General features: G+C 55.5%; 1 protein-coding gene across 6 annotated transcripts in view; it reads right to left on the bottom strand.

Moving 5' to 3' along the window:
* ARHGAP26 (Rho GTPase activating protein 26) overlaps positions 1–20,967 on the bottom strand; it is a 146,493-nt gene that overhangs the window by 58,726 nt on the left and 66,800 nt on the right. For 5 of the 6 annotated variants that reach the window (XM_074916427.1, XM_074916429.1, XM_074916431.1 and 2 more), the window contains 5 exons: positions 15,352–15,417; positions 14,136–14,210; positions 6,315–6,402; positions 5,072–5,130; positions 4,040–4,145 (listed from right to left, as the gene is read on the bottom strand). In XM_074916427.1, the coding sequence (XP_074772528.1) occupies positions 4,040–4,145; positions 5,072–5,130; positions 6,315–6,402; positions 14,136–14,210; positions 15,352–15,417 (394 nt within the window). The remainder of the gene's footprint in view (positions 1–4,039; positions 4,146–5,071; positions 5,131–6,314; positions 6,403–14,135; positions 14,211–15,351; positions 15,418–20,967) is intronic. The other variant, XM_074916430.1, reaches the window with a different exon arrangement.

Genomic DNA, 20,967 nt, shown 5'->3' with positions numbered 1-20,967 from the left:
TTTAATCGGAGCTGGCACATTCTACTGATAAAAAACCATCTGAAACTACAGTGCAGCCATTCTTGGAGACAGGTGCTGGGCCAAAAGCAGATAATCTGCAGCAAAACAAGAAGCCGGGGAGCAGGAGCGAGTTGCTAGGTGACGTGCTGTGGGACAGCCTGCTGCACCCAGGGCGCTCCGCAGCACCCGGCAAGGATCGTTTTTCCTCCCTTCCCAGCTAGAAACAGTGGGGGGAAAATTCCCAGAATAAAGACAGAGAAAGCCCTGAAGACGGCGTGAGGAGGAGTCCCAGAGCTTGAGGCTGCTGCCCCAGGGGGTGCGGGGAAGGCTGGGCCCAAACTGCTAAAAAAATGATGCTGGAAAAGGCATTTGGGAGAGTGGGGAGCCACTGCCCTGGGAGAACCCCCCTGAAACACCAGGAGCTCCAAGGATCAACAGACCGACTAAGCTCTAGGGACTGGTACCTGAAACAGCTACAAGAAACAGGAGAAGATACGTGCGGGTTTGTCTTTCAATTCTTTGACAGACGTGGGCTATTCTGGCCCGAGACGATTTTTAAGATCATCCAGAGTCTCACTAACTGCAGTCTCTGCATCCCAGACATGTCTGTTGGCAGGGCCAGCAGATGCAGGCACGGGGCTTACTGGGACGGTCCGGCCCGCGGGTGTTGAGGCTTTCCTGCAGAGATCCCCTTGGAAAAACCCCAGATCTCCTCTCTTTCAGGAAGAGGAAATCACAGCTGGGTTTATCACAGGAATCCTGACAGCACGAACATGTCCCAAGAAAGAAAATTAAAGGTTTCACCTATTCATGGGTCAAAGAATAACATCATAATAGCAAGTTTCACTGAAACTGAGGTCTGTAGGGCAGAGGAGGGAATTTGCAGCATGACGCTCCTGACGTGGGAGAAGGGACAGGGTTTGCTCACGCTCTGTATTTCGCAGCCGATAACTGCCCAGACACCTGAGCACGAGACAGGAGGCAGCACAAACAGGCCTAGAGATGCAGTCAGAGGCAGAAATCAACTTCATTTTCTATTTATGCACTCGCCTCCATCCACCCGGCCTGTGCTGTCACCAGGAGCTGTCCTCCCCCCACTTCCAGCTCTCCCTTCCCCTCCTGCACAGGGAGACGAGCCCTGGGACCAGCAGCACTTTGCCCTGGGACCAGCAGCACTTTGACCACAGACCAGCAGCACTTTGCCCCAGACCAGCAGAACTTTGCCCCCAGACCAGCAGCACTTTGCCCAGACCAGCAGCACTTTGCCCCCAGACCAGCAGCACTTTGCCCCCAGACCAGCAGCACTTTGCCCCAGACCAGCAGCACTTTGCCCAGACCAGCAGCACTTTGCCCCAGACCAGCAGCACTTTGCCCCCAGACCAGCAGCACTTTGCCCCAGACCAGCAGCACTTTGCCCCAGACCAGCAGCACTTTGCCCCAGACCAGCAGCACTTTGCCCAGACCAGCAGCACTTTGCCCCCAGACCAGCAGCACTTTGCCCCAGACCAGCAGCACTTTGCCCAGACCAGCAGCACTTTGCCCCAGACCAGCAGCACTTTGCCCCAGACCAGCAGCACTTTGCCCCAGACCAGCAGCACTTTGCCCCAGACCAGCAGCACTTTGCCCCCAGACCAGCAGCACTTTGCCCCAGACCAGCAGCACTTTGCCCCAGACCAGCAGCACTTTGCCCCAGACCAGCAGCACTTTGCCCCCAGACCAGCAGCACTTTGCCCCAGACCAGCAGCACTTTGCCCAGACCAGCAGCACTTTGCCCCAGACCAGCAGCACTTTGCCCCAGACCAGCAGCACTTTGCCCCAGACCAGCAGCACTTTGCCCCAGACCAGCAGCACTTTGCCCCAGACCAGCAGCACTTTGCCCAGACCAGCAGCACTTTGCCCTGGGACCAGCAGCACTTTGACCACAGACCAGCAGCACTTTGCCCCAGACCAGCAGCACTTTGCCCCAGACCAGCAGCACTTTGCCCCAGACCAGCAGCACTTTGCCCCCAGACCAGCAGCACTTTGCCCCAGACCAGCAGCACTTTGCCCAGACCAGCAGCACTTTGCCCCAGACCAGCAGCACTTTGCCCCAGACCAGCAGCACTTTGCCCCCAGACCAGCAGCACTTTGCCCCAGACCAGCAGCACTTTGCCCCAGACCAGCAGCACTTTGCCCCAGACCAGCAGCACTTTGCCCCCAGACCAGCAGCACTTTGCCCCAGACCAGCAGCACTTTGCCCCCAGACCAGCAGCACCAGCGTCCCCTCACCTGGCACAAGCCCCTCTCCCCACACACCGAACTGGGGGGGCACCCAACCACCAAGGGAAACCCAGGACATTCCCTGCTGCGCAGAAGGAAGGGCACTGCTCACCCGCCTCAGAGGCACTCATCCCATCTGGTGTTTAATTTGTGTTAATTATTGACAGTTTTTAATGTATTGGCTGTGTTAGCACAGTTCTGTCACTGTTCTTAACCACAGCCCCACGCCACACAAGGAGTCCTTTTCCTTTTCCTCAAGCAACCGCGAAGACGCAAACCAAGAACCAGGAGGTGTAAGGCAACACGGGACGGGGCCTTTTGCTCTGTTTGACAGATACGGACTGAGTTCTGCTTTCAGTCGACGAGATCGCCACAGTAATACTGTGAGACAAATTTTTTTAGCTCATCTGATAAAAATGCAAATCTTGATGATTCATACATTACTTCAAATAAATAAAAAAAGACCCAAAAGGTGAGGCAATGCCCTGCACGAGGCGCAGCCCCAGCTTGGCAGGGCCCTTCGGCGGGCAGCGGGCGCGCAGAGCAGGCCCTCGCTCCCCAGCTTCTGCCCTTCTCCGAGATAATTTTTTTCCCATTAAATAACCACTGTGAGCTGTTTCTCTTCCTAATACAGCACACACCACCGCAGCCGTTGTTTGTTTGTGTTTTGGTTTAGTTCCTTCCCTACTAAAGCAGCATGAAACCCATTGTATTACTCGCTTCTCCTCTCCACATCTCACTCAAACACCGCTGGGCTTTCCTTTGAATGAAAAGCACTTCAGTGGGTATGAGATTCCTCATGCATATTTGGCCGACGGGAGAATCTGGAGCCGCCTGGCCCTTGGCGTGAGCCCGGAAACACGGAAGGTTTGAAACTGAGCTCTGAACCAGCTCTTTGGTTTGTAACAGCCTTGCTGGGGAGTCCGTGGAACAGACACAAGCCTGGCTCAGAAGAAAGCATCTGGAGTCACTGTTAAGCCTTTTTCAAGTATCATTTGTTGTTTTTTCTCTTAAACAGATAACTTCAGGTTCTCCCAGACCTTCTTCTAAACAGCCATGCCGATTAACTCCTTCCCCGGCTCCAAGCCCTCCCTAATCCCTCCTGCTCACACAGCGCCGGCGCGAACAGCGAGGGCAGGTACGACCCCGCAGCCTTGAGGCTGGCACAAACACCTGATGATGCTCTCACTTTTTAAACACTAATCAAAGGTTTCCATGGTAACCAGCAGGAGCAGGAACATGGGTAGTTATAGGTCAGCTCTATCACTGAAAGCAAAAAAATTATTCAATTCCTTTGCCCTCCAAGAGTTTCAAGGTGACCTAGAAGTATTGATTCATCAGGCTGCATAAAGGCAGAAAACACGCCCCAGAGTGGTCTTCTGCCGGAGCGGAGAAGGAATAGCTTTTAGTCCTTTAATACCGGGCTTGGTCTGAGCCCCAGCGAGGAGCATAACCTCCGCTCTGCCCCCCGGAGAGCCGAACGCCCTCCCCACGCCCTCCCCAGCAACTCTCCGCTCCAGCAGCGCAGGGTTCCTCCCGGTGCTGCACAGGTGGGGGCCAGCGGGGCAGGGGGTTGCGGGAAAGCCCCCTCCCTCCCTCCCTCCCTCCCGCTCCGGCTGCCAGCCCTCGCTTCCCTCGCACACGGGCTTCCAGTTACTCGCCAACCAGATATGACTCAACACCGCGCGCGCACGCACACACACAAGGAAACTTTTCTCCCACTATTAACTTTCAGAGGAAGTGGAAAAAGGAGAGAAAAACATATCAGTCATAAACGTACTTTGCCAAGTGGTTCATCAGCAAGTGCAGCATCTGCCTGTTTTTCTCCGGGAGCCGATGAATGAGGCTGTGGATCTCAGACACCCTCGACTCCTGATTCTCCAGTTCTGCGTTGGAAATAAAAGATGATTTAACTCCACATCAGGGGGGTTGTGATAGAAAGAGGTGTGCAGGCCCAAACATTACCACCCCCGGCCACCCCAGGGACCCGAGGCTCCCGCTCCCTTCTCCCCGCTACGCCCTGGCACGCTGCAGATCCCTTCCCCAGCACTTCTCCTCTCCACCAGCTCCAACCAGCTGTGCCCCAAAGGCAACTCACGGGCCGAAGCGGCGAGCTGAGCGTGGATGCCAGCCGTGGGCAAGGCCGGCTGCGCTCAGGGAAGGGGCTGGCTGTAACCAGAGCCTTTCCCTGATCCCAGCAGCAGGAACAGGGGCACGTTCCTGTTCATCATGCTCCTGAGCACGGGTAGGATGTGCCCAGCGCGGCGCCCGCTGAGGCTGCAGCATCAGTGGCCAGTTGGGCCGGCGGGTGCTGGCAGAGCTGTCCCCACCGCCCGGGGAGGCCACCACTGGTGTGGCCACGGGCCACGTGAACTCTCCCAGCCCCCTGGTCCCAGCTGTGGCCACGCAGGCTGCGCAGAGCTACCTGCTCTCACAGAAAGCACCTTCCCAGGGCAGCCAAAGGCAAGTGGCACAGACATCTGAACCGCAGCCGAGCTCATCAAAAGGCCGCGGGTGGTGTTTGAACCGCGGCCTCCCCCACGCTGGCGCAGGACGGTCACAGTAAGACAGAGCTGCAGCAGCAGCTCCTGCCACCAGCCAGCTCCCTGCTCCCCCTGCACCATCTGCGCTTCCTTTTCATCTGGTTTAGTCCCAAACAACAACATGCCCCATGTCTCTCTATTCTTATTCTGCTTTCCGGGACTTAAGAACAAGGAGGTCGGTGGGGAAGCAGCAGGGCAGAGGTTACGCTCAGCTACTTGCAAATGAGGCTCCTCTTTCAGACCGGTGCCGTAAACATCAACAAACTCACTTGCTGCTTTGATGAAGCTCCTTTGAAACTGGTACATCATGAGCGGCCCCGGAAGCATTCTGGAAGATAAAAAGGTAACGCGCACAAAACACATCTGAGTAACACAATCCACAGAAACAAAGCTCTGCCCTCACCAGAAGTTCAGCTCCGTTTTTGAAAGTGCAGAATTAAACAATAGCAACTCTAATTAATTCCCCTCATCAGAAGGAATAAGATCTATTCTTATATGGATCTTATTGTTATATAAGATCTGCATTCTTATATATAAGATCTTATTCTCATATAAAGAAGTACCTTTGAGTTATTCTTCCTCCCTTTTCTGCACCATTCATTTTTAATTATAGCATTCCTTCAGTAACAGAGTTTCAGTACATTAGTGAACCCATGATTTCCAAGTAAGTTTAAAAATAAATTAAAAAGGGAAACAAGCCTAATCATAAAACTTGCACAGTTACCATTCCCATTAAATTCCCCGTCCTCCCCTCCCACTTCCACATCCCTTCAGAGGGACATCTTGGTGCTGCCGACATTCTTCAGTGCTTTGCAAACAGTTCGAACTCTGGAGCAAAGGTTGCCAATCATGCAAAATTATGTAGTGTTTTGTGATTTTCTAGGCTGAGATCCACCGAGCTAATTATACTCATCACTCTAATTGGATTTAGCCTCTCTCTTGCACGCTCGCTCGCTCTCTCTCAAATACAACCCAACGCACAGAACAGCAACAGCAAGCAAGAAGCTGCAGTCGCGACAGGTAGAAGCACGTTGTAGCTAATGAGCTGCTGAGTGCTGCCAACAAACTAACCCTTTGGGAAGAACCCACGACGACAAGGGCAGCAACTTGCAGACAGAAATTACTACTACAATACAGCTCAGCACCCCGTTCTGAAAAAGGACTACAGCCCCAGCCCTCTGCGCTCACCTCCTGCCACAGGCTCGTGAGGCAAGAGCCTGTTGTGAAAAGCTTAGGGAAAAATTTAAATCAAGGCAGAGGACACAAGGATGAGCTTTTAAAATAATGTTTGTATGATACATGAATCTGTTAGAGCTAACCACGTTCCCCGGATCCTACTCAAATGCGGTGAGGGGTCAAGGGAAAAGCCAGAATAAATTCTCTCAGAGCAGTTACTTCTTTGTTTCTATTAAAGTGCTATTGTTAAGGATCTGCAGGAACAGGCAGTAACGCCTCAGACCATCACCAAATCCATCCTGAAGCTGCACGAGAGATGAGGCTTTTCTGCCTTACCTCAGGTAAGTTTTCAGTGCACTAGTAATGGTCTTTATCTCCCACTCCGCACAGATCTCTGTTTCTGTTTCTGTGGCTGTTTTGGGATCTACGGAAGAAGACAAAAAGGAAAAAAGTGAACCAAAGGGAAGATAATTCCAGCTCATACCAGCTCAGAGGTGTGGGCAGACCATCACATCCTTGTTTACTTGCTATTCCCCAGCGCCGTGACCACATGCCGACCCCCAGCAGACACCTCTGCAGGGGAGCAGAGTGCGTTACACGACACGGGCTGCGCTCACTTGCACGGGATGAGAAAAAGGAAAGACAAACATTGATCATGAGCGAAGAGATGGGCAGTTTGACTCGAAGCGTGACGTTACACGGGGCGCAGGAGGCTGTGGCGTTCAGCAATGGCGGTGACAGAGCAGGGCACCAGCACGACAGGGACCCCGGCACATGGAGACCCCCAGGCCTCAGCAGAAAACCCCCTGTAGGCTGCGGGCGCTGCCGCAGCCCCAAGCAGCGTGAGGGGCAGCAGCACCAGGAGGTGGCTTGTTCTCCCACCCGAGGCAAGGGAAAAGTCCCCAGAGCCAGCCCGACCGGCCGTGGAGGGTGCGGGGAGGCCGCTCCCCACTCCCTCGGCTCTGCGGCTGTTTCGCTTGGACAGGAGGAAGAAGCGGGGCTGCCGCACCCCGCGCTCCGCGGCCGGGCTCCGCGCAGCCGGTGTCGGCACGTTACCTGCCAGGGGACCCGGCTCAGCTCACCGCCCCAGGAACGTGCCACCACATGTCCCCTTCGCCAGCCCAACACCGGCTGTGAGGGGTTCGCAGAGCCCGGACACCCGCCGAGCCACCAAGGGCCACCACGGGCCCGGGGCCTCTCGCTGCTGCCCAGGTACAAGGGAGGGAGCAGCGAGCGGCTTGCTCTGAGCTGCGCCAGCGGGGAGGACGGCGAGGAGAAGCACCCTGGGCGTTCTGCAGGGGCGCAGAGGCAGCTCCGGTTGGGAGGGTCACAGGTGAGGCAGAACCACGCTGCGGTCTGTTTTGTCACCTCTGGCCTCTCACTGTCATCCTGTTCTGCCCCTCCATCCTCCCCACCGCCCGCTGGTTGGTGCCATCTTTAATTTTTAAATGCCTGATTCGCCCTCCTCCACCTCCGCAGCAGACACGGGGCTCCACAGCAGCCCCTGAGCTGCCGCAAGCCTTGATCGGGTACGAGGGCAACAACCCGGTGTGGGGACAACCCAGCCTGGACCCACGGCACACGAGACGGTGCCAGGCCCTCGGTGGCAGAGATGGAGCTGCCGTCCACACGCACCCGCCGCAGCCCCCGGCCACGGCTCGTGCCCGCCCTGTCCCCAAGCCCGTGTCGCCGCGGAGGGCTGGCTGCTGGCACAGGCGGTGAGCGTGGCCCTCACAGCGCTCCTGAGGGAGGTCTCCAGGCTGCCAGCACCCGGAGAGTCACCGGCTGGCAGGAAAGGTGCAAACAGCACCACCCGGTCACACTTTGTAAGTGTAAGGCCAGGGAGTCTCCGCAGTGCCTGTTTTCGGTGTTGAACACTGCAGCATGCTATTCCCTGTCTCCTCCAGGGCCTTCCCTTTCTTTCTGCATTTTTCCCGTCTTATGTTTCCTTTTAAAAACTCCTTTACAGAAATCAAAAACCTGCTGCAGCTGTTCTGGACGCTGTAAATGGGAGACTCCAGACTAGCAGCCTGTCCCTTCCAGCCGCCTGCAAACTCGCAGGACTCTGCAGCTTTCTGCAAACCACCGACCCAGGTCAGGAAGCCAGACTTGTTTGCACAAAGTTCCACAGTGAGATCAATAAGACGCTATTTTTACTGACTTCTGTGAAAACACCTCAACGCTCTGACAATAAGAGCCCTGGGGAAGCGGAGACCGCTCCCCACCTCGGCCCCTCTGCCCACGCCGGGACCCTGCGGCCACAGGGGCCGGAGCCGAGGTGGCCACACCAGGGGGGCTCCTTGGTGACCGCTGCCATCCGCGCCCCCGCCCCCAGCACCACGGATGACGTTTATTTTTGCATCTTTGCCGACAGCTCCAGCCAGCCGTCAAGAGCGGCACCAGGAGCCAGGTGGTAAGTGGCCCGGCCGTGGATACCTCACACGCGGCGCCGAGGACCGACGCTAAAGACGGCGACTGCTCCAGGCCCCAAGCGAGGGGTGCGGCTGGGGAGAGGGGGCACTGGGCAGGAGCGTGCCTGGCTCGCAGGTGTAAGCTGCTTGTTTCTCTCCTGCTGGGACGCTGCTTCCAGGACGCCCTTTGCTAACTCAGTCCTGACATCTCTCAGCCTTCAGCCTCATCGGGCTTTGACTGAGCCCGGGGTGAGCAGGACCTGGAAACACAGCAGGGAGCCCGCTCCCAGCGAAACCCCCGGGAAACCTCCGCGGGGACCTCGGGAGACACAGCCGTGGGTAATTCCAGGGACAGGGCCGCGCCAAGCGTCCCCGGCGAGGCGGAGCAGGCGCAGAGAGGCGCTCACCGCCACCAAGGCCAAGCCTGACGCCACATACAGCTGCCGACACCATCTGCTCCCACGGATTCAGCTCAGGGGGTGTTTGTCTTTTCACAGACACGTCTAATGTGCTCTTGAATTTTAAAGCAATAGGTAAGCAGAGTGTAATTTTAAAACTAATTAAAAGAATGCACTGAATAAGAGTTCGGCTTTCCCTTAGGGCAAAGGGTTTATTTTAATTAAAAAAAAACATCAAGAGGAGCACTTGAAAAAGTAAACATTTAAGAAATGTATATTCACACAAAGATCATGTGTGTGTCTCACTGCAATCAGACAAATGCACACCATCCTTCCTTGTCAATGCCAAGGCAGCTTCCTACTGCCCTACCTTTTTAAGAAGGAGATTTTAATACATTAAAGATAAGCTTGGCATAGTAAAAAAACAAACCAAACCAAACCAAAAAAACCCTAAACAAACCCTTTTTAAAAAGAACCCTTTTTAATAGCAAGGCCTTCGCTGAAGGTGAACAAACAACTCAAGACTGGATGTCTTTTCAAAAGCTCCTCCGGGAGTTCACAGCCATGATTCATGAAACAGTAGGTGAAACTCTACGGGCGGTCTCATGAAAAGGCTCGGAGCAGACAGTCAGTTCCCCTTGACCTTCAAATCTATGAGTCTGCAAAACTTCAGCTTGGGGGGTTACAGATGTGGCATCTGTCTCTGCCGCAGGAGGCGGCCGCAGCCAGCACCACAGCCAACGCCTCTCTCGCACAAGGACACATGTCCACAGGAACCGGTGTAAATGTGAAACAGGGCCCGTAAAAGCACCCGCAGGCCAAGTTCAGTATTAACCTGAAGTTGTTTATGGCTCTGAATTACCAATCTGACGTCTCTTAGCAGATACGGAGGAGGCTGGAGCGAAAGGGTAAGGGGAAAGGCAGTGGGGAGTGAACCCCCCCCAGCTTTCTATCCCAGCAGAGACTGCAGCAAGCTCTGTGCTCACACCGTGACACTGCCAGCCGCTGCAGCATCACCCCCGTTCCGGTTCAGCCGTCGTGCGTGGTGACAAACCCCCCACAGGACAGCACTCCCCGGCCCTCCCCGCGCTGCCAGGCCAGAGCGGGTCACCGCAGCCTCACACGGGGCAATTCTGAGGAAAGAAAAGGGAGCTGTGGCACCCCAGATCTAAATCAAGATGAAATTAGAATGCGCTTCTTTATGGCAGGAAATAGACAATTTAAATAGAAAATCAGGGGTGGGAGGAATCCATCCCCACTCCCAAAACATCAGTTTTGCTCGTTTGTTTTCCTCCCGGAGGCAAAGAGCCGCAGCGGCGGGGGGGACGGGGTTCCTCCCTGCAGCCCCCGGTGCGGGGCCAGGCGCCGCGGGGCAGGGAGGGGGCTGGCTGCGGCACGGCAGCGCGGCGGGCGGGAGGGGGCCCGGGCGGGTCAGACCCCCCAAACCCACCGCCGGGACGGGACCGCAGCAAGGCACACGCACGGGGGGCCAGGGATGGTCCCGAGGCAGCCGCACAGCCCCCGCCTGATGCCCTTCCCAAGGAACTTCATCTGCTTCCTGGGGATGGAAGATGCTGTGGCCGTGGGGCAGCTTCCAATTCCTCACTGATTTCTCCTGGGCAAGGGGAACCACCTTGGTCACCACCTCATCACCCACCCGCGCCTGGGTGGTTCGAGAGATTCCCCAAAGAGCCACAGGGCAGCGAGGGGCCATCGTGTAGCCTCGTAGCCCGTACACATGTTCCTCATCAAGCACAATCCAGGCCTTGCCAACGACTTCACCACTGCAGGGGTGATAAAGGACTGATAAGAGAGGAGCATCCTGCCCCGGAAAGAGCCAGAGGCTGGACGGTTGCCCAAGAAGCATGAAATCAGCAAAAATCTGCAGAAACTGGGGGAGAAGTAAAGGTGGCAGGGGGAGATCACAACCACCAACTCAATTAAAGACGGAAAAAATTTGCCCCCCCTGCCCCCCGCAAGGAGCATGCCTGCTAATTTCTCCAGCAAGAGAAGATAATTTAAATATAGCTCACCAATAGCAGGTGGAACAGCGCTACAGACCAAGGAGTGTAAACTTAGACAGGTTTTTGATTCATCACAAATAGGCTGCAGTTCCTCCGTGTGGCGCGTGAGCTTTATGGAATTACCCCCTCGCACCCCTCTGTGCAGCTCTGGAATAAAGGGGATCCCAGCCCTGGGTGTGAGCGTGGCTGTTGCTCGCCGGCCCTGGCGGCTCACGGCGGGGAGGAGAGAGGAGCAGGGCAGAGCTGTAAGGCCCCGCTCATCCAGTGCCGAGTTTCAGCGGCGGATCTGCCCGTACCACCACTGTCCTGCGCGCACGCTTCCACAAGAAAGCCTTTCGTGGGAGCTCTGACCGCTATTTGTTGGGGTTTGTCCTCATTTTGATGGTGCGTGGTGACAGCGATGGTTAGGGCAAGGCAGCTTGCTCTGGCACAGAGGACCTGCCTCCCACGAGCCCTGGGGGAGGCACCCCTGCCTGCTTCACCCCGGTTTAGACAAAGATGAGCTGTTGTGGCCAAGCCTAAGACTTGTGCTGGGCCCGACCCAGCTGCTGCCCACGGGCAGACTGCTCCACGGTCGGCCGAGCGCGGTGCCGGCCTCCTGCAGAGACACCTCGTGCCAAACGCCTTCCCGGCCGCGTCACCGACACCAGCCACCGCTCGGGGAAACTCGATCTTTTTGCCATTTAAACTGTATGTGAATCAGTAACGCTGCCCACATTCATTTCTAAATATAAGGGAAACCTGAAGTTGTAAGTGCAACGTGGCTCCTCCGTGCAGGAGGGTTGGATCCGGAGGGGAGCGTCCGTGCGGCGCGGTGCCGCTGCCGGCAGGACGTCAGAGCCTTGAGGGCAGCCGAGAGCAGGAGGGGGGCTGACGACGGACACGTTTCCGTTTGACACTGACTTCACAGCAGCCTAAACGCTGGGATTGTCAAAGATTATTGAATCGCCTGCGACTCGGAGGAAAACAGGGAGTGACGGGTTTGCAGTGTCCCGGCGGTCACCGGCACGGCGGCTCCCGGCACGCACTCGCCTCTGACGGGGCTGCCAGCGCCCACAGCCAAGGAAGATGTGCCGGGACAAAGCAAAGCCCCGACGATATATCACCACGTTATGAGACACGAGGTCGACAGCTGAGTGGCTTCAGTCGCTGAGGAGATAATGGATGCTGGATGGCATCCAACACTCTGAGTGCCTCCCAGCTCGGGAGAGCTCTCAAACCAAGCGAGTTTGGCCATCTGTCCCAGCCCCGCCACCTCGGCCCAGAACTGACACAGCCCGAAACCGCCCTCACGAGCAGAAAACAGGCCCGGCCACCCGGTCAGCTCGCGAGACGACACGCACCGGCACCAAAAGCAGAAGCAGAGGACCCGGCCCGACAGCCCCGCGGGGCACCCAATCCATCCCCAGCCTATTTTTATCGGTGGGCAGCAAAGCTCTCTAAGCGATGCTCAACACAACAGTGCCAAATGTGTGAGCCACGAGACAGCTCTGCCGGAGCTGCCGTACTCGGGTGGCTCGCAGGGCGCGCTCACATGCCCCGGAACCCGTGCCAAACTTCTACTAATAAAAGAGACAGAGTCAGTCCCCAGCTCCTGTGACTGCAGCGAACTTTCCAAATGCCAGAGCAAAACTGGTGCAGAGAGGTCCCCTTGCGACAGCCCCTGATTTAGAGCCTTACCCTTCTGTTTCCTAATTACTCCTGGATTATCAATTTTGCATAGGTTAACGCTGACAACCATAACAGCCACCACGGGCTTTCCTCCGTGAACATCTTAACGGCAGGAGAAGAAGGGGGAACTGGAAGAGGAGAAGGAAAGGTGCTGAAAGTGAAACACGACAGTTAAAACTTTTTGCAAGGAGAAATGAACAGAGAAAGGAGCACTGGCATTTTGGGATGGGAAGGAAAAGGAAGTCCCGTTGCAAAAGAATAAGAAGTGAATAGAAAGATGAAGACCACAAATGTCACTCATTTCCCCCAAGGAGTAGCAAACACATTCATACAGGCGCTAACAAATCATTAAGCATTTGTTTCCTCATTGTTACAGCTATTTCATGCCTGGTTTTGCCAAGCCTGAGAAGCACGAGCTGAGACTAGCGGAGGGCAGCTGCCGCTGCTCCAACCCAAGTGTGTCTTTTCTCAAAATGGTTCTTCAAATGTCTGTCACGCGCGTGTCCGGACAGACAGACTCCCGAGGGCTGCTGCCGGGGGATGGAAATGCTGCCTGCTATTCAGGGGACAAAATGCTCCATTCGGTCGCACGCAGCCATAGCCAAGCTCAGCACCAGCCTGGGCCACAGATGAGGGCACAGGGAGCAGGGGAGGTTCTGGGAGAGCCAAGGCCTGGGAAGGGGGCGAAAACACCAAAGAGGGGAACGGCTCGCATTTCTTTTTGGGTCAAGTATAACCCCTGGGCTCTAGCTGACGCAGCAGCTGGGCAGGGAGTCGGGCTACAGATTCTCCCATGAAGCCCAACAAGAGTGACCCAATGCAGGGCTTTGCAGGGCTACGGGGTGATGGAAACCCAACGCCACCACCAAGGAACCGCTCCAGAAGGCAGCCATAGCTGTCCGCCTGCACCAGCACCAACGCCAGCTCACTGATGAAAACCTGTTGCTCCTACACGTTTCAGTGCTCAGGTTAGGCCTGTGGGGATGCTGGTTGAGAGCACAAAGGCAGTTGTAAGTACCACCTCAGAGGTGGGGAGGGGTTTCTGAGGGCTGCTGGGCAGATGCAGGGTGGCTGCACATCAGGGCCAGTGCTCAGAGGAGCCCCACATTGTCACTACCAAGCTCTGCACGGTGTCACCCAACACTTTCCTTCCGAGCACCCAGAAGCACAGGACCCGATGCCTCAGGCATGAGGGAAAGGCATGCTCGAAAGGTCTGGGCAAGACCGGGTTAAAACAGGCACAAGAAGGTCCAAGGGGAAAGTAAGAAGAGCCACAGGCAGCATGCAACACACAAGAGAAACTAATTAAAAAGTATTCTGAGAACAACGTGGCAGGTATGAGATTAAAAACCAAAGCTTTCAGCTATTTCTTTGAAGATTTTAGTTTGCGTTTGGGAAGGCTGACAAAATCGATAGTGCGCGTGAGCAGGACACCAGTGACGGCACCAGAAGACCTTTGAAAGCAAACGTCCTCCACGAGTCCTACCTTAGCAACCCGCCAGTGGTGCCCCGGGACCTCCCGGCCTCTAACAGCACGTGGGCCTAAGAGCACATTCACCACGATTAGGTACCCTGACAAGAGCCTCTGCTCTCGCTGGCAAGACTTCAAAGCAGCACAATCTACTTGCCTTTAACAAAATACGAGATACTTACCCATTAATATACTCAACAGCTTTTGAACTCTAGAGTTTACTCCAACAATTCGGTAGAGCCCTTGCTCATTGATCCCTAGGAAAAATAAAGAGCTTATTAGGAGAATGTCACAAGAGCTACTAACATTTCTTTCATTTCTTTGGCTTCTCTAACAGCAAAAATAATTAAACCCTCTCACCAGCTACACACAAAACTATAGAAAGTTTTGATGTCAGGGCTTCCATGTATTGATTAAAAGTATGACCCCCAATTAGCTGAGGAATAAAAGATCTAAGGACACCTTTCCACCACGACACAGTCAGGAAGGGAGCTCTGGCTGCACGAGGAAGGATCTGCACTTTATATACAACGCAAGGGCAATTTTGGAAAATCTTACTGTGCCAAGTCCTTCAGGTTGAGGTCTGAGCCTTTTGCGTGTTCTTCGAACAACGAGGCCTTGACCCAAACAACTCGCAAGGGCAGAGAGCAGCCAAAGGACGTGGTGACAGAAGCCCCTTCACACCCCAGCTGGGCTGTGCGGCTCCTCCCCGGCTGGAGCTCCCTCAACTTTCCCCAAGAACTGCACTTGCCATGTTTGGTTCATCTACCCATTTGTTTCTTTTTCTTTTCTTTTGGGTTTGTTTTTTTTTTTTTTCCCCCAGGTGTTCCTTGGCTCTCCACACCAGTGTACTGCTGCCAGTATTCCAGGGAAAACATCACATTTGAACAGCCCAGAGCATCTTATGTTGCCTATGGGCAGAAGAAGGCCCCAGTGAAAGAACACGGGAAGAAATATTGCCTGCTCAGAGCCCTGCTCAGCCCAAATTTCCCTGTGAGACCCACAATTCACCGTGAGGGCTCCCGAGACAGCCCCTTGGATCTAAACAGCCTTTGCAAGAGGTTTAGGGGAAGGACTGCAAGGCCCATCTACCCGTTACTGCACACCAGAGGAAGCGCCGTGCGGCAGCACCGCACGAAGGGATGCTCAGATGAAGTCCCTTCCCCCATTTTGCACATCCAGTGCAGTATTTTTGCCCTGATGTTTGCTTAAGCCCCCACTAACTCCAGCCACAGGGAAAATGTGTGTCCCAGCGAAGGCCTGGGCGTATTACGGGGTTTATCTGCTGTGGGTCTCCGAGGATTAATGAATCATTTTTGTTCATGAAAAGAGCAAATAAGCAATTGCTCTGCTGCAAGGCCATCCCCCAAAACAAGACCATCTGGTGAACTGCTCTACCTCTTGTTTCGACAGCGTGTATGCATTTCTTGATAATGCTGAAGCCGATATTATCCAACTGGGCAGCTGAAAGGGAAGAGAAGAGAGATCAACCCCGAGCAGAAGGACGGCATCGGCGGAGCAGAGCCTGCAGTCCCCGCCGACACGCACAGCACCACTGTACCGCTGCTCCCACGGGCGGGAGCAAGAGAGGAGGCACGAGGGGTTCAGGGGGGAAAGGCATGAGTACAGCAGCTTACACCAGGTGTAACCCGGGCAAGCACAGAACGCTGATCTGTCCTCGCAGCCCCCGCGTCCCTCTGAGGCAGCACCTCCCACGCCTGCCGAGCAGCGGAGCCCCGGGCTCCGCCAGGCGTTTACGTCTGCAGTTGGTCAAAATATTAATTTAGGATCAAGGTGAGATAACCCGAAGAGACCTCTGTCTGGGAAGCTGACAGCAGGTTGCTTGGAAAAAAAGGGAATTTTATATATCTGTGACACAATAAATCCTTCAAAATGGCACACGAGGCAGCTTGCTTGATGAGCCCCAGGTAATTCCTATAAATCCTTCCAGGTCTCCACCCAGCTACCCAAACCACCCGTGTGCCGGAGAGAGGCCTTCACCTCGAGGCCACCTCCATCACCACACACCGGGGACTGCCGGCACACCTGGGCTACGGGACTGACCCCCCCGGCTTTGCCCGGGGCAGCGGCATGGGGGCCTCTACTGCCTCGGATTTCTGCTTGGGGCTTCTGAGGTGGTTTTATGTGGATGCAGGTTTTTTCAAGGACAACTCCCATGACAAGTCAGAGCCCTGAAAAGTGATGGTAAAAGGGGAGAGAAACGGGTGGAAAAGAGAAACAGGAGATAACTAAGCAGCAGCTCTGAGGGAAAATGGAGTAAAGAAATCAAAAGAAAGGTGAAAGCATGGAGGTAAAAACGTAACACAGAGAGAGCTGACAGCATGTGGAGGTGGAAGAGCAACAGGGAGTGGGAGATGGGAATGAATTTCAGATCAAACCTCCGTCTGAAGCATCTCCCGTGCCCAGCGGGAGGGGACCTGTCCCTGGGTCAGCACCAACCCCAGCCCCCCACCTCGGCGGCACCACGCTTGAGGCAGGCACTCCTGTCCCACGCTCAACAATGCTCTCTCATGATCACTGCGCCTACATCCCATTTACCCTCACTCTTTGCAGCTGTGCACAGTTCAAGAACAGCCCCTTCTTTTATTAGCACAAATGAAATAGTTATTTGGTGCAAATTAGGATGTCCCGAAGGCAGCTGATGCTGCCTGAGAGTAAGATCTAAAACATTTGTGTTAATGGAATGTAAAACTCAATTAACTCATGCTGCTGCAGGTTTTCATATGTAATTTCAAGGAATTACTAATACTCGGATCCAAATACCTGCTGGAAGAATTCATCCCTTAGTCAGCTTTGCCCCGTTCCGTGGAAAACCCTGCCCGCAGACAGCTATTTGTAAGGAAAATTACTTCCTCCCTACATAAAGGTTTGGAAACCTTTCACATGGCAGAACCCCGTGGAGCAGGGTGTGCAAAGTCACCGTGGGCTCCAGGGCTGGGCCGAGCACCCTAGGCAGAGGAGAGGGGAGCCGGGACACGTGGCCCGCCCACCCGCCTTGTGTTACCTCAAGCCAAAGCCTCTCACCACAGCTGGCCCTCGAGCTGATGGGGATCCCCGGTCACGAGCTGATGGGGATCCCCGGTCACCCCTCGAGCTGATGGAGGTCCCTGGTCACCCCTCGAGCTGGGGGGGACGCCTCTGCCCCCGCTGCCATCCCTCCTCCCGCAGAGCTGGGCCCAGCAGACGGGAGAAGCGTCGCCGGGGACCGGGGCAGAGCCACGGCCCGGTGCACAGGGAAGGAGCCGGATTCTCCCGCCCGCGCCTGAGGGAGGATGGGAGCGGGCGCCCGGTTCAAGACGCTGAACCCCAGAAGACAGAAAAGGCACAGCCTCAGCTCAGAACCAGACAACTGACTCTACGTCGGCACAGACTGGCAGGAAGGCCGTGTGGTAAGAGACACAAAACTGCATTTTACCGAGAGCACAGCAGGAAGGGATCAGAGCCCAGGGCTGGCAGCGTCCTCCCAGGCAGGCACGTGCAATTTTACTCCTTTGCATTCCCCCTGTTCACATCATTTATTTAAACACAGATTCTCTGCTGGTGCACGGTCAGCTGCCAGCTCACTGCCTGCCTATGGCTCGCATGGCGCAGTCCTTTACTAATCACTTGTTTTGAGCTCTCTGCTGGTGGCGTTTCTTGTGTGATGAATGGCACAAGAACCTGAAACAGTAAAACAGCTCTATTATATTTTTCTGGGCAAGCACAGCGAAGTGCTGAGCCAACATAAGCACACAAGTCGCAGGGTGCCTGTGCCATAGGATGTGCAAATATCCAGAAGCTCCAGGGCCCTTTGCTGGGCACCCGGAGGCTTCCCCAGCACCGCCCCCAACCAGGCTCCAAGCACAGCTCCAGCAGAAAATCCATCAGCGGGGCACAGCCCGCCACAGCCCAGATCACTGATAAACACAGCACAAGGTAACCTGAGTAGCAAGAAAACCATGCCGTAGACCAACCTTTTGGTACAGGTACAACACCAACCCTCCCGTACAGGCAAACCCGGCTCAGCAGGACTAATTCACCTTGGCTTAGTACTGGCCATAACCCTGATCTTATGGTGTTCCTGCACGGTGTTGTCCAGCCAACACAGATCACCGTTCCAGGCTCCCTGCCACGCACTTGAAGTGCCAACCCATTCCATAAAGCAGCAGTTTTTTCCCCTTGGTCCCTTGCGGGTTTGAACGAGAGCATGAGACAGCCCCCCACAGAGCCCACTGCTCCCCCCAGAGCCCACTGCTCCCCCCCACAGAGCCCACTGCTCCCCCACAGAGCCCACTGCTCCCCCCCACAGAGCCCACTGCTCCCCCCCACAGAGCCCACTGCTCCCCCACAGAGCCCACTGCTCCCCCCACAGAGCCCACTGCTCCCCCCACAGAGCCCACTGCTCCCCCCAGAGCCCACTGCTCCCCCACAGAGCCCACTGCTCCCCCCACAGAGCCCACTGCTCCCCCACAGAGCCCACTGCTCCCCCCCACAGAGCCCACTGCTCCCCCCACAGAGCCCACTGCTCCCCCCAGAGCCCACTGCTCCCCCACAGAGCCCACTGCTCCCCCCCACAGAGCCCACTGCTCCCCCCAGAGCCCACTGCTCCCCCCACAGAGCCCACTGCTCCCCCCAGAGCCCACTGCTCCCCCCACAGAGCCCACTGCTCCCCCACAGAGCCCACTGCTCCCCCCACAGAGCCCACTGCTCCCCCCAGAGCCCACTGCTCCCCCACAGAGCCCACTGCTCCCCCCACAGAGCCCACTGCCCCGCCGCCGAGCAGGCAGCCAGGATGCGCCGCCGCGCAGCGCTGGGTGACCGCAGGGGTAAGAAATCACGCAGCCCTTCCGGAGGGAAGTGACCAAGCATAATCCTCCTAAGCAGATGAATAAGCTCTTCCACTCGTTGCTGAGCTCTGGATCAGGAAAGGTCGGGGATTTATTTGCAGTAGTTACATCCAGAAATAATATCTGATTAAATATCCAAAGTGCCTCTATTCATCCTTAAATTTAACTTTTAATGAGCATTGTAAAAGCTTGATTTCCCCTCTCACAGAAGCAGCTTCTCTTTATCTCATTCATTTACCCAATGATTCAGTTCAGCAACAGCACAGATCCAAGTCGGATTTGTATCTGCTGCTGTCCAGATCCCACACGTGCTCCATCCCCCCGGCAGCACAGCGATGCACAGCCCCGAGCTTTGGTCCAGCCCCTCAGACCCCGCTTAGCTCCTCTTTGATTCCACGGACCTGGCAGCTGCGGCCAGACCAAGTCTGGCCTGTCACAGCCCCATCCTTATCCCCACTCTCCTCCATGCCCTGACAGCAGGACTAGAGCAGAGAGAGGGTTCAGCAAGATTAACAAAAAAACCCCAAGCCTGCTCTATCAAAAACGCACCAAACAGGCCGTCAGCCAGCTGACCTCAACGAGAGCAGCCGCTGCAGCGAGGCAGAGGTGTGTGTATGGAGGGAGGGGACCCAGAGCCCACGCTCAGATGGATTTAAACCACGGTGGAGCTGCCTCCTGCCATCACCTGGGGCCAGGAAACGGGAGAGGGAAGGCGGCGGGGAGGAGCGAGCTCCCGGGGCTGCCACAGGAAAGCGTGGCCAACTCTTCCCAACGGGCATCCCTAATCCCTGCCCTGTAGGTATAAAACGGCCCCTCAAAGCCTATGGCCCAGCCTCCTGCTACTCCCCCTCCCTGGAGGCTCATTCCCCAGGGGAAAGATTGAAAAGCAGCTCCAGGCCAACATATGTCTCACTGGCTCTTCGCGAGAGCAGCGTTTCAACCCACCGCTGAGATGCAGTATTCGCTGTGGTCCAGCAGAGAGACATTCCGCATCAGCAAAGGTGATACACATGGCCTCTGTTACAGCTGTTGCACACACACTTATCTGACCTTCATGTAGCAGCGGATTTCGAGTGTTACTGAGCTGGTCTCATCCTGTTCTATTTTTGCCTAGCAGATTATTCCTATTTAATCCATTAATTCCTTTACTTTATGCTGATAAGGAACATCAGAGCATCGGTAAGGGGGCAAGAAGACTGAATCAGCTCTGTTCAGCCTCAGGCAGCCTTGCTGATTCCAGCTGTGTGCGTGTCAGTCGTGGCAAGGTCAAAGCAAGCTCTTCTGCATACCCCACCACACGCTTCTGTGCCCAGCAATGAAGTGCCACGGTGATAAATGCTTTCAAAGGCTTGATGGAATGAAGAGCCACGGAGAAAGGGAGAAACCAAGCAGCAGAGGCCAGGGAGAAATGAGTTTTCAAGTCTCAAACTACCAGCCAGCTGCCAAGATTGGGAAATGAAGATGGTTGGGGAGGGCCAGGCCACCCAGAGAGGCGCACGGGGCAGTCAAGGGACACAAGGTCTGTGAGGAGCTTATGAAAGTGGAGACAACTTTTGATGAGGTCCTGAACTAATGGGGAACCAAGTGGATGTGGAAAAAGGAGAGGGAAATGGTGGGGAGGGGAAGGGAGAGGAGTCCTTCTGTGCTTTTCCACGCGGTAACTGCAAATTACCTGGAGTAAAGTGCAAACCAGGGCAAGTCCTCCTGGTTTGCAAACCAGCACCTCTGAATTCAGCTGGCTCTCACGGTTTGCGGCCGCCTGCTCGGCACCAACTTCCTCCAACCTCCCAAAGATTAAAACAAATCACCCCGTAGGCTGATGGCCATCTGGCCACACAGCAGGAGGCAAAACCCAAAAGCTCTGTAAAATAAGCGACCAGAAAGCAAAGCTTGCTGTAGCACCGGGAGCCTCTCTCCGACCAACGTCAGTAGGGGCAGGAAGCAGAGGGACAGAGGTGTGCGGGGTCAGGAGCTGCACCCGGACGCCACTCCATCCCTGTGCTCGGTGAGTCCTCACAGGAAGCTCCTGCACCAAGGGCTGCGTGGCAGAACGCCAGTCTCCGAATCAATCTGAAGTGTAGCTGATGAGGCAAGCAGTTCGCTACAGACATGGTTTTAATGAGGACTAAAGCAGAGTCAGATGTCTGAACACACCAGCGGTAGCCCC

Source organism: Athene noctua, chromosome 12, assembly GCF_965140245.1.
Source record: "Athene noctua chromosome 12, bAthNoc1.hap1.1, whole genome shotgun sequence".
Taxonomy (NCBI): Eukaryota; Metazoa; Chordata; class Aves; order Strigiformes; family Strigidae; genus Athene; species Athene noctua.
The sequence above is the reverse complement of the archived record's forward strand: the minus strand, read 5'-3'. Positions and strand labels throughout refer to the sequence as shown.